The following is a 12058-nucleotide window of genomic DNA, read 5'->3' as shown; positions in this document are numbered from 1 at the left end:
ACAGCCCCACCTTCCGTATACACTCTCATGTACTTGCAGTTTCCGGTTCTTGTAAGTAGACGATGTTTGATCCCGCGCCAAGAATCTCTCGCCTACTGATGACCTTACCCTGATAGTGCAAGTTTGTGTCAGTCAATCTTCTGCTGGATGTCCAGAGCAATCAAAGCTTGATGTTTGCAGAGCCGAAGTCTTTCTGGGCAAGCGCATATCAGGTGGGTCAATGTGCCGCGTGGGATGGAAGACTGGCGATGTGCAAAAAGTGGAAACTGCAAGTGCATATGAGTGTATAGCTTAACCTAGGTTGCCTAGCTATAGAATAGTCAATGTGGTTGGTCAGTCGTCGATCTAATGATGACTGATATTTTTAGGATGCTGTACGTAAGGGTGCAGCCGCAATCACTAATGACTGTATGCGCAATAGGTTTGCACAACCCCACCTTCTGTACATGGCTCAGCGCTAGATGTCTGCTGCAGAACAATCCATGTGATTGGCCATCCTCAATCTAATGATGATTGGACTTTTGGAATGCTGCCTACAGGGGTGAAACCGCAATCGCTAATTACTGTACAGTACAGTAGTACAAATTTGAGTGAGAGTTGGAGCAGCAGCGCGCGACAAGACCGAATCTTGGCAGCGATGTTGAGAACCGAAGTTGAGACCAATTGAAGCCAAGGCTTACAGTCAAAACGCGACGCCATCTCCTGACACTGCGGACTGCTTGGCGCACTAACTTAGACCCTGCTCCAAGGCCTGTAGCCCACGACCGCACTAATGCAAGCCTAGATGATTGATCCTGCCAGGGTTATAGCACTTACATTGCTGACTGAAATCGGTTTCCGAATGGTTTTGCTCATCGAGAATTGCCTACCCTTATCTACACTACGGCGTATACGGAAGGTGGATGAGGCAAGCGCAGTTCGCTTGAGATGCCGGGCACTTTATCGCTTGATTTCGCGCACATGCCCACTTGGAAAGCGTAAGCTGCTTACTAGTAAGCAGCCGCGCCACTGCGGCACAGTTCTAGTCATGATAGCCTTGCGCGGAATCTTTCATAGTGCTTACGATGGTCATCGAGTCATGTCGCGATCAGCCTCGCTTGCAGTGCGAGACAATCGCAGCAGTTGCTTCCCCTGTTCGGTCTGCACCGAGACCGAGGACAATTGTTCATTTCGGCCACTGAGATTGGTGTGTACACTTTCATGCACTTGCAGTTTCCGCTTTTTGCATGCTGCCAGGCTTTCATCCTACACGATCTATCGTCTCAACTGGTGCTTGCCCAAAACATCTTGGGCTATGTAGGCATCTGACTTTAATTGGCTAGGAGATATTGTTGTCTCCCTACACAAAGTACTGCTGAGCTAGCGCTCTTCGGTTAAGATTATCATTAGGGGAGAGTGGCTTGGCGTGGGATGAAAGATTGGTGTAGAGGAGCCGGTGGTCATGGCTACTTCACTCTCTGGCCGGCGAATTAAGCCCACCCACAAAGTAATTACGTAATTTTAGTTAATTCAATCTACTCTAGTATCACATTCGACTGCAATACCAGAAAATCTCGTGATAATAGCTTTTGTGGGTGGCTCTACAGCCTCACAAAGTAGGTGGTGTAAATGCGTGTTCGCGGGCGTTCGGTGGCGCGGGCGCTCGGTGGTGGCTTACGTTAACGACCCTGCGTTGCTGTGTCTACTACGCTAGTTACAGCTGATGCGACTAGCGTGACTCTTCATGTCGACACCATGTGTTGGAGTATATGCAGTCAATCAAAGTGTAACCGTGCGAGGCAGTTATCAGAGTATATTGTGTATGTTGTCTTGTTGTGCTGTCATGGCCACCTTATATGTAGCCATAATCAGGGTCTATTTACATGACGTATCTCTGATGCTGGTAAGAGGAGAAGGTGCTCATGGAGGGGAGGGAGGAGCGCCAGGACAACACACGTGACATGCGCAATACCCTTGCCTCACAAACCGCAACACCATGCCCAAGCGAGCTCGATCCGCCAGCACTGCAACTCTCTCGAACGTGGGCACTTACGACGCTCTACTGCCTACTAAACGTCGCGCCTGCAGCACACCGCTTCGAAGCCCGCCATTGCCCGCCGCCGATGAACCGCGAGGGTGCGCGCTGCCCCTCACGCTCGACAACCTCACCCAACACACCCGTAGCTGCGAGTCACAGCCAGCACCGAGGGCGAATTTGATGACCATCATGCCCATGTCACTACCACCCATGCCATCATCGAACTACTCCGAATGTGAGCCTGAGAAGAGGGAGAACAAGCCTCAGCGTGTCGACGACAATGGTTTGAACGGGTGAAATCAACGTTCCTCTCTTGCTACTCTATAACGCCAACACACACACCCCCCTTACCACGTAATGGAGAGCTGCCGATGTCAGGTCTATGCCTTCCTTCAAGTCGCTCGCCACAGCGCCCTTCTTATAAATTGCACGCGCACTCGTCGTGTACCTACATCACCGATCGCACAGAAGCTGAATAACAACCTCACAAGCTTGTATACGATATCATTAGGGTTCCGCTTGCAGCATTGCGCAATCCTCCCTTGGATTAATTCCTTACGTCCGAGCCAACACGATAGGCCGAAAGTCGTAAAAGAACGGAAAATGGATGGTCTAGTGCATGCGGGCGGCGAGGCAACAGTGAAGATTGCAAAAGTTGTGATTGTGGGTGGATATCGTTACTTGGGATTGCGTTGGAGCTTTTGAGGCAAAGCCGGAGGCGGTCGAGATGGTTACTGGCTGCCGGTAGAGTGGTGAAGCTGAGGCTGAGGCTGAGACTGCGACTGGAGCTGAACTTAAGCTAGTGGACGCGAGTAAGATCCTGCCTTGAGGCTAATGAAGGCCCGTTACTGGAGTGTTCAGGAGTGTATTCCGGCTTAGATTGAATTCAATTTGTTTATGGTCGCGCATGTACATGCCGTCGCCCTTCGACCTTCCGTCCTCCACCGCTCATGTTTCAAATCCTTGTCAAGATCCTGACCGCCTTAGCTAGACTTGCTACCTCTTTGGTCAGTTGTGCCCGGGATCGCTTCAGTCCTGGCGCTTCGCCCGCAATCTCCTCCAGCGCATCAGCAGACAGCTGGCTGACAAACATGGGTGAGAAAAGCGCTAGTGGACATTCGTCACACTCCAAGAGGAAGTGGATCACTGACTGTCTGCAGATGCTGTCGACAAAGGTTTTGCGACAAACCTTATAATACGACTTCAAGATGTCGTGGATGTCCTGGACGACGTGCTGCTCGTTGCTCATCGAGCGAACAGGCTGTGAAGCGTGCTCGAGACGGACGACCATACTATGGCTACCATTATGGAAAGCGTTCTTCTTGACGTGGGCAGTGACCTTCTCCTGGCGACTACAAAAGATTAGTTAAACATAGAAGATGTTACTACAACACACGTGTACTTACCTTCGCTGAAGATTGTCGTTGAAGTAGTGATTCTGTTGAGAATATCTGGGTTCAGTCCAGGGTAGAAGGTGCTTGAGAGTCACATGATATGCTGGTGTGGCAGGCACTGCCCGGTGGGCAATAGCACCCACCACAACAGCCAAACTCTGGGACACTGGACAACACGACAGTCAATACAATACGTTGCAGCCACCCCGCCTTGTCCCTCTCACTCGGTTATCCACAGTAGTCGTACTACTAGAGGGACCTTGTTCCAATAGATTCATAGTTATAGGAGTATTGCTCTTCTCCACATTGAGAAGGAATCTAGCGGAGGCGATCGCGTTCTGATACCTCCTAGTCAGCTCGTCAGAAAGCTTACCGACCAGTACTTCACAAACATTGCGGTCGTCATAAATGGAAACCAGAGCCGAAGTGATAAATCGATGGACTAGGACGATTGCATCGCTCACGAAGCCCATGCTGATGTCCTCCCACTTGGACGACTGCTTCTTTATCACGATCGCGAGGATCGAGGCATTGAATGTACCCAGCTCGAACCCTTGATTGTCTTTCAAGACCTGAAGGAGCCAGTCCTTGGTCTCACCATGCAGTGGGTAGCAAAGGCTTTCTTGCGGATGGAGGATGTCCACGAGTCCCTCGGGGTCGTCTTCTTTCCGAATATAAAAGGACTCCTCGTCAGAATCTTCGTCTGGATCTTCCACGAATACAGGGGCAATGTCACCGTCGTTGCATTTGAACGAGTAAGATTCGCCGTATTTTGCCATCTCATCCGAGAATATCTTCATTCGAGACATGACGGCAGGAGCAATGCATAATCCAGGGTTCTTTTCGAACGCATCGTCAGCGCCATGGCTAGCATTCATTGATAGAGAGACGAGGCGCTGGAATTTCGTGGCGAGTCCGATAAGATATGCCGTCTGCTACGCCGAGGTGTTTTGTTCTAGTCCCAACCCATTTAGTTGCCTCCGACAAGAGGCGAGTCTGCCCTTGATCTCCGCTTGTACCTGGTGTGGGCATTAGCAATATGTATACATCTATTGTAGGAGCCATGTACCTACTTTCGGGCACTCTTTCTTGACCAATGAGGATAGCACTTCCTTGACGCGAAGCCTCAAAGAGTCAATGCCGGTTTTTCCCTTCTCAATACTGCTCCAGGGTGCAGAAGAGCGGAAGAAGGCCGCTTCTAGATCGCCGCGATCCATACTCATGTCTTGGAGGTCCTTCTGGCCGGGATTGCGAATGATATGCCAACCCAGCTTCATTTGGCGGGCACGGCCCTCTACCAGATCTACCATACCAGGCTCGGCGCCACGATCGACTAGGTCCGGCTTAGTGAGCACACCAAGGGTGCGATCGCCATGAACGTCAGCCTCTGCAGCAAGTTCCAAGATCTCCTATGTAGCAAGATCGATGCTGGCAGGAACGACAGCAAGCATGACCAATCGAGGATTGTCCATGTATCCTTTCACCATGTTCCTCACGAGCTGGATGTCCGCCTTGGTAGTCACGCCCTCGGTGGTGCTCTTGAAGATCCCTGGAACGTCGATGACACTGAGATGCTCCTGTTCAGGGCCAGAGATTTCCAAAAGTAGAACGTCGTTGGAGAAAGTAGGCTTAGGGATCCCGTCGTTGTTGTTGCTAGACAGGCCCATCTCCTCATGCGCCTTATCCCTCGTTAGCCAAAAGAAATGCAATACTCGACAAGGAAACATACCTCTTGCATAATCTCCTTGAATGTGTCAGAATCCAACGACGATATTGTTCTCCCCCAACCCTTTACACGGTTGCTGTGCTCGGTCGAAGCATGCTGGTCAGGAATGATGGAGACAACTACCTGCTCTCGTGCTGCTCTACGAAAGATGATCTGCGTAGCAAACCGAGTGCAGAGGCCGCTGTCGCGTAGCAGTAGCTTTTTGATCAATCCTTCGAGCACACTGCTCTTTCCTGAAGACTGGTCACCAACGACGACGATTTGTGGTAGGGAAACGAGTTCTCCGACCCCACAAGCGAAGAGGGAATCGATCTTCTCGAGCATGAGTGGCTCAGCTAAGCCATGTTGATCTGGAGTGTGGGAAGACATGATGTTGGGACTTGCAATGAAGTGAATGTAGTGGGGTTTGGTGAAAAGAAGAGACTGTCAAGAGGTTACATATACTCGTCGTGCAGAACTGACTTCTGTGCCGTGCCTGTCTAAGACAAAGAGAAGATTTGCGTTTTTGTTTGTATAGTCTCTTTTGTCTCGGCGACACAGCAAACACAATTACAAAGCTAACTTAACTACTCGACAAACATATGCGGAGTTGTTAACAAGCAAACGAAACAATCAAATTGCTCGATAACAGATCAATGTGGCAAGTGCACAGCAGCACAAACCGCTATGTAGCCTACTATCAAATCAAACAACCTAAGCTCGGCCAGCCTAGAGCACCAAGCAGGTTAAGCAGAGGCATCAAACTTGATTGACTTGTTTGTTGACAAGTCTGGCTGATGGAGCCTGCTTGATCGTCAGTTTATATAACAGGGAAGAAGGCCCAACAGAGAGACCTTCGCCTTGCTGTCCGTTACTCAAACTTGAAGGAGTCATCACGCCGTCCTTGGGAAGCTCAGTGCATTACTCCGCCTTGCTGAGTCAATGGGGAGGCAAGTGCTCATAGATCGCAAATACTCGTAGGTCAATCAAGCAGCGGCGTTTCAGCTAAGCGCCGCGATTTTGCGGGCTTATATTTCGAAGTGCTTCGGAAAACGTTAAGCCAGGCTTAGACTAAGTTACCCTGAGGTTTCGGTGCTGAAAACCTGGGCGTGTAGCGTTTGTTTTGAGAACGACAAACACAGTTTGCAATCGCATCGTCCATCCGCATGATGCGCTACAGCAAACTCCGCAGGACATGCGTATATAAAGGCCATGCCAGTATGAAATTAAAACTACCATCACGCATCCATTCTGCTGCGTTAAGCCCACTTCGTTCGAAATGGCCAAACCAACCATCATCGGACTCTACGGCATATCCGGCTCCGGCAAGTCGTATCTACTCAACCACGTCAAGACCGAAATAGCACTCCAGGCCCAACGCTTCGCCTTCTATGACGGCAGCGAGGTGCTCGCGCACGTCACGCCCGGCGGCCTTGACTCCTTTAAGCTCCTCGATGCAGCTGCAAAGCAAAGCAGAATCGAAGCCGCGCTTGCCCTCATCACCCAGACATGTCTGGACCGAGGTGAAACGGCTGTCGTCGCGGGGCACTACATGTTCTGGAACCCCGGCGTCGTGGTCGCGGTCGAGAAGGACTGGCAGACCTACACCCACATCGTCTATCTCGACACGGACCCAGGCGTGATTGCGCAGCGCATCAGCGCAGATTTGACGCGGCACCGCGTTGTCGTCGATGAGGAGGGACTGCGGTCCTGGCAGAACAAGGAGAAGGAGGACTTACGCGCCATTTGTAGAGAAAAAGGAATTCTATTCACGACGCTGCGAGAAAAGCCAGGAGATACAAATGCGGCTTACCTCGCCCACGCCTCGACTCTGCTCATGGACTTAAAATGCCACACCGAAGCCGCGAATCTTGCCAACGTAGAGCGCGCCTTGGGCCTCGCCCTACCGCACCTGAACGACCTGGAAAAAGTCCTGCTCTTCGACGCAGACAAGACGCTCGCGCCGCAGGACACTGGCACCCTGTTCTGGGAACTCGCTGCGACCTTCCCGGCCTGTCCGCTCAAAGCTCTCTTCACAGCTCAGCCATACTCGTACCACTCGTTCCGCCAGGCCGCGCTGTTGTACGAAGAAGAGGCGCCACGCTTCGACGCGCTGTGCGACCGCGTCGCCGCCACCGTCGACATGTACCCCGAGATGAAGGCACTGCTTGCGCGCGCGGCCACAGAGCCACACGTCGGTGTCGTGCTCGTTACCTGCGGGCTGCGCCACGTGTGGGAGAAAGTACTTGCGCGCGCCGACCTCTCCCACGTCTCCATTATCGGCGGCGGACGCCTGTCCGACGGCTACGTCGTCACGGGCGCAGTGAAAGGCCACATCGTCGACCTGCTGCACGCGCAGCGAATCCGCGCAATCGCCTTTGGTGACAGCCCGCTCGACATGCCCATGCTGCAGCGCGCAGACGAAGCGTACGTCGTCTTCAGCGACAGCTGCTCCATGGACGCCGCGCTCACCGCCGCGATCGCACGCGGATACACATTCGCCCAGGTCCTGGGACCCGCTGCGTCCACCGTCCTGCCCTCTGTTTCCCTGGATGCCATCGACCTCGCCCCGCGTCGCAATCTCACACTCGCCCACCCGACCACCGCGCACCTCCTCGCCACGCCCACGCGCGACGCAGCGCTCACGGGCCATGCGCTGCGCGCCGCTCACGCAGACATGGGCTACTACCTCACGCTCGCGCACGTGGCACCGCTGCTCGGCCTAGAACAGTACGCCATCTTGCATGTGCAGGGCACGCCGACTGACGGGCACCGCGTGCGGTTCGAAGGCAGCACGCTAATTGTGCCGCTGATGCGCGGCGGCGAGTCTATGGCTTTCGGCGTGAGTCGCGCATTACCGCATGCTTCGTTCGCGCACGCGCGGCACTTCGCCGACATTGTCGAGGGTCAGATGCGTGGGGTGCGCTGCATGGTGGTTGTGGACTCGGTGGTAAACTCTGGGGCGTCGGTTTTAGCGTTTGTGGCCGACGTGCGGGCGCTTCATCCGGCGCTGCGCGTGGTGGTGGTCGCGGGCGTGGTGCAGGCTGGTGCCGTGGAGAGCGGGAGCGCGCTGATGCAGGCCCTGGAAAAGGATCGGAATCTGAGTGTTGTGGCGTTGCGGGTGTCGGGGAACAAATACAAGGGGAAGGGCGGGACGGATACGGGGCATCGCTTATTCAATACGACCATGTTGGAGTAGGCGTTAGGGCGAGAGAGTGTAATTGCTAGAAAAAGCTCGAGCCAAAGTAGACGACGGAGCAATGTAAAGAGGCCAACCCCGTTAGATACTAGATGAAATCGAGGCCAAAGTAACCTAACTTAGCGCGACTCGCCCTTGATAGCATGACGATACCACGGAGCAGTATATGCTGTGTTTCTGCGTTCCTCCGGCAGTTCTTAGACTATGGTAGAAGGGGCCATACCAGCTGCAGTCGTCGACAGACTTGCTTAAACTGCGCTTCGTCAATATTGTGCCGAAGGGCGACTTCGTTAAGCTTGTGGTCCTTCCTCGGGTTCACAACTTCGCACACCTGGGCAAAATGAGGGTCACCGCAAAGGCGGGCCGTCGTTCGATACAGCTTCCAACGTAAGGTGTACTTTGTAATCATATAGGCGTAGATAGGGATATGTCGGAACGTGTAAGGCGGTAGACATCGGATCGGAAACCCGTCGTATTGCGCTCGGATGATGGTGAAGAAGACGTCAGCCGTCTCACTCAGTTTGAGCATAGGACAACTCGCGTTGCGTCGTTCCAGCAACTCTTCACGAAGTCGGTCGCGATACCAAGATGGCGGTGATTGTCGCGATAGGCTCAGTTTTTCGTGCCACTTCCTCAAAAGTGCGTTGACCGGTGAACGCATGTTAGCTAGACAATTGATTGACAACGACAGTGCGATGCAGTTTTTGAGGCACAACGGACCTGCGGATGGACTGCGGATGGACTACGGCTGGAGTGCGTCACGCACGTGCCATGCTGGGCCATGGAGATCTCAACGAATTCGTCTTTGGCTGACCCCCATACCGCCTCTGTTCGACAAGCTACAACACTTCGCATTAGGTCGATTCTCGTCAATACCATTTGCGTCGTTGAGGCAGTAAGGACTATATACTGCGGCATCAATCCTAGCATCAACACTACGACGTCGCATTCTTCGTTCGCATCGCGACTGTCTGTAGCTTGAAAACCCCCCAAAACAAGCTCCTGCCTGAAAGTTTGGCTCCAGGCAGGCCAATGTATTCATAAAAATTCGCCTTTGCCTATCCTAGTTGTGCCGTGCACACGCAGTAGATGTTCTTGAAGTGTTTGGCTGTACGCATTTGCGAGAGGCGCAAACATTACCACGTCGAGCGGTTGAAGGCTGTGAGTTGAAGAAGGAGTGAATACCGCAAGCATTATCTTGTGCGCGTCGCAGAAGTTTATAAAGTCGCTTGTAACATGGCTGCCGTAGCCGTTGAGGATAAGAAAACGCCAGCGCCAGCGCGCTTTGTCTATCGTGAAGCACTTAAAGATCTGTTCAAGCCAGGCAAGCCCGAGCTCGTTGTTAGTCCATTCTAAGGCTAAGTCTGCCACAAAAACATTGTGTAGATCGGGTTACAGCTCACTAACCCAGCTCGATTAACTGCCAGCTTTGCCCTCGTAGATGATACCTGGCGGCAGCAAGCTGCCGTCGCCACAGATACACGCGAGGATAGTAATCCATCTACGATTGCCATCTTGGATAGCTCGTATCTTTCTTTCAAGTTAGCATTATGTCGTGCGCGGTCGATGCCGCAGGTCTATTTAGGCGTGAGATGGTCGTGTTGGTGATGCAAAAAACGCGTAACCCAGCTGTTTCCTACATCCCGTTTTGCAACTACCGACGCAAATTGTCTTATCATATCCCGTGAAGATTGCAAGCAACTCTTTATGTATCTTTCTATGTACTCCAAACTCTCTGCTTCTTTTTGTGGGTCGAATAGCTGCTTCTGTCGTGCAGCTTAGTCTCTAGGTCGCAATATGCCTCAGTGCCGGCGCGACCACGGTGTTCAATTAAATCCGAGCTGTTCTACAACACTGTGATATGAACATGAAATTTCGGACCCGCGCGATTCAATTAAACTAATTGCATTATCGATTGGGCTCATAGTGGTGGAGATATTCGGGTTTGAAAATGGGGGGTTGTATATCGGTTTGGTGTTCAAGTGGCTCGTTGGGCCGACGCGCACGTTAACTAGCGTCTTAGCATACTCGGCCATCCGGGCGGCCTGCCAAACTTACCTCATCGCCCTGCCTCATTGCCCTGCCTCATCGCCTCAGATCCACTTCAAGCCCGATTACCACCGGCCCCATGCCTACCATCAGCAAAAAGAACTCGAATAAAGAGTATCTGGGAGAATAGAAGAGCGTACCAGAGAGCAGGATACTGTGGTTACAGCCTCTCATGTTCAGATGCACCCGGACAACACACGTATTGTGAAGTTCATCGTCACCATCGAGCTACCAAGCAAAGACCAAAACGCGCTGAGAAAACACACAGGCACGCAGCGACAAGGCGTCTAGAAGACTTTCGCGACGTGACACGTCAAGCTCCAGCAATTCCACAAGCACAAGCAGCATTGCCCACGCGCGCCGTCCATGCGCCAAACGTATCGTGGCAGAAACTATTTTGGGTTTCTTTCCCTGACACAAAGCGACTCGACGAGACGGCCACTCTCGCCATCCAGCTTTTCCCGAGGACCGCGAGAGCCTTGGTCACGATCCCTGGCTAGCAGAAGCCTGTTCGATGACATTGCACAACACTGTCATACTGTCCGATAACGGAGACTGCTTCATACACAGGGTCTAGTCACAGTACTAGCCACGAAAACACTGGCTCAAATTTCCGTCGACGCGCATGCATGGGACTGGCTGGCAGCCCAACTCCAAGGGAACCTACTGTCCAGGTCCTGCACAGATGAAGATGGGAATGCGCTGCACGGCATACTATTCCTGCATTAGACCACCAACGAGCCCATGAACCCCACCCTATACAAGGTCTATAGAGCGGTACGCATATTAAAACACGTCCACTCTGCATCGTTCCGAGTTTACTCAAATGAGGGCGAAGCCGAGCAAGAGATGGACATACTAGGGGACATTCGAGCCTTCGACGAAATCGCGTCTTCATCGCCACAAGAGTTTTCTTACCGACCCAAGACATGTTATGGGCATGGCCCATGCAAGCTCCGCGATTGCGAGACAACAGTCCACAAGAGGACACAGTGGCTGCGCGACGCACGTCCACGTACGGAAGCGTGGAGACCATCACAAGCTTACCTGTCATCCGGAGGCGCAAATGCCTGAAACCTCGTCACAAAGCCGCTGAAACCGGAAAAAGAAGCCTATGACTGCGTCAAGGTTATCTAGGATGCTAGCACATGGTGCTGATTAGTCGGCACATTGGTTTCACCAAAAGTTCATCTCATCCCTTTAGAGTTTTTATTGCCACGAATTCGAGCAAAAAAGGTGTTTGAGATCGAATTAGTCAAGTTATTGCTATTGCGAAGACTCCATTCAACAATGATACACAAGCACTCGCAGCACGAGAGTTCCTCCCGGATGACTTGGAGCCCGCATCGACCCGGGAGCGGCTGCAGTACTCCTTCTGCACGACTCTCTCCTCTACATAGCGGCGACCCATCTAGTACATGATCTACCCCCACCAGCGCAGAATGGCCAGGGCGACGTGCAGGTGCCCTGGAAGACGAGGCTACGGCTACGCCTAAACCAACCTCGTCCACTGGGTAGTGCATGGCGTATATGTATGTAGTTGCACATGGAACACGTCTGCAGTCGCAGAACTTAGTATCTACGACCCTCCATCATAGTGCTACTCTCCCTCTTCTTCTGTAGTCTTGGCTCTTCACTACATTGTGAACCTAGATAGATGAATTGTCGTGCTTGTATTACTCCATGTGCCCTAA

The 12058-nt window shown here is 52.5% G+C and overlaps 6 protein-coding genes across 6 annotated transcripts; 2 read left to right on the top strand and 4 right to left on the bottom strand.

Annotated features, from left to right (window-relative positions):
• Positions 1-1975: 1975 nt before the first annotated feature.
• On the top strand, positions 1976-2314 carry PtrM4_055290 (uncharacterized protein; the record flags this gene model as incomplete). The annotated part of the gene is made up of 1 exon (XM_001942028.1): positions 1976-2314. The coding sequence occupies one exon, from the start codon at positions 1976-1978 to the stop codon at positions 2312-2314; it is 339 nt and encodes a 112-aa protein (XP_001942063.1).
• A 658-nt stretch (positions 2315-2972) lies between these two features.
• Positions 2973-3308, bottom strand: PtrM4_055280 (uncharacterized protein; the record flags this gene model as incomplete). Its single annotated transcript, XM_066105142.1, has 1 exon — positions 2973-3308. One exon carries the CDS (start codon positions 3306-3308, stop codon positions 2973-2975), a length of 336 nt encoding a protein of 111 aa, XP_065963769.1.
• Positions 3309-3593: 285 nt separating this feature from the next.
• PtrM4_055270 (uncharacterized protein) lies at positions 3594-4289 on the bottom strand (the record flags this gene model as incomplete). The annotated part of the gene is made up of 1 exon (XM_066105141.1): positions 3594-4289. The coding sequence occupies one exon, from the start codon at positions 4287-4289 to the stop codon at positions 3594-3596; it is 696 nt and encodes a 231-aa protein (XP_065963768.1).
• Positions 4290-4346: 57 nt separating this feature from the next.
• On the bottom strand, positions 4347-5506 carry PtrM4_055260 (dynamin GTPase; the record flags this gene model as incomplete). The annotated part of the gene is made up of 4 exons (XM_066105140.1): positions 4347-4430; positions 4485-4820; positions 4866-5090; positions 5141-5506. The coding sequence occupies 4 exons, from the start codon at positions 5504-5506 to the stop codon at positions 4347-4349; spliced, it is 1011 nt and encodes a 336-aa protein (XP_065963767.1).
• Positions 5507-6395: 889 nt separating this feature from the next.
• On the top strand, positions 6396-8315 carry PtrM4_055250 (SerB, Phosphoserine phosphatase; the record flags this gene model as incomplete). Its single annotated transcript, XM_001942026.2, has 1 exon — positions 6396-8315. One exon carries the CDS (start codon positions 6396-6398, stop codon positions 8313-8315), a length of 1920 nt encoding a protein of 639 aa, XP_001942061.2.
• A 202-nt stretch (positions 8316-8517) lies between these two features.
• PtrM4_055240 (uncharacterized protein) lies at positions 8518-8976 on the bottom strand (the record flags this gene model as incomplete). The annotated part of the gene is made up of 1 exon (XM_001942025.1): positions 8518-8976. The coding sequence occupies one exon, from the start codon at positions 8974-8976 to the stop codon at positions 8518-8520; it is 459 nt and encodes a 152-aa protein (XP_001942060.1).
• Positions 8977-12058: the final 3082 nt, after the last annotated feature.

This window comes from Pyrenophora tritici-repentis, chromosome 2, assembly GCF_003171515.1.
Source record: "Pyrenophora tritici-repentis strain M4 chromosome 2, whole genome shotgun sequence".
NCBI classification, from domain to species: domain Eukaryota; kingdom Fungi; phylum Ascomycota; class Dothideomycetes; order Pleosporales; family Pleosporaceae; genus Pyrenophora; species Pyrenophora tritici-repentis.
Note: the sequence above shows the minus strand (reverse complement) of the source record. Positions and strands in the feature narration are given on the sequence as shown.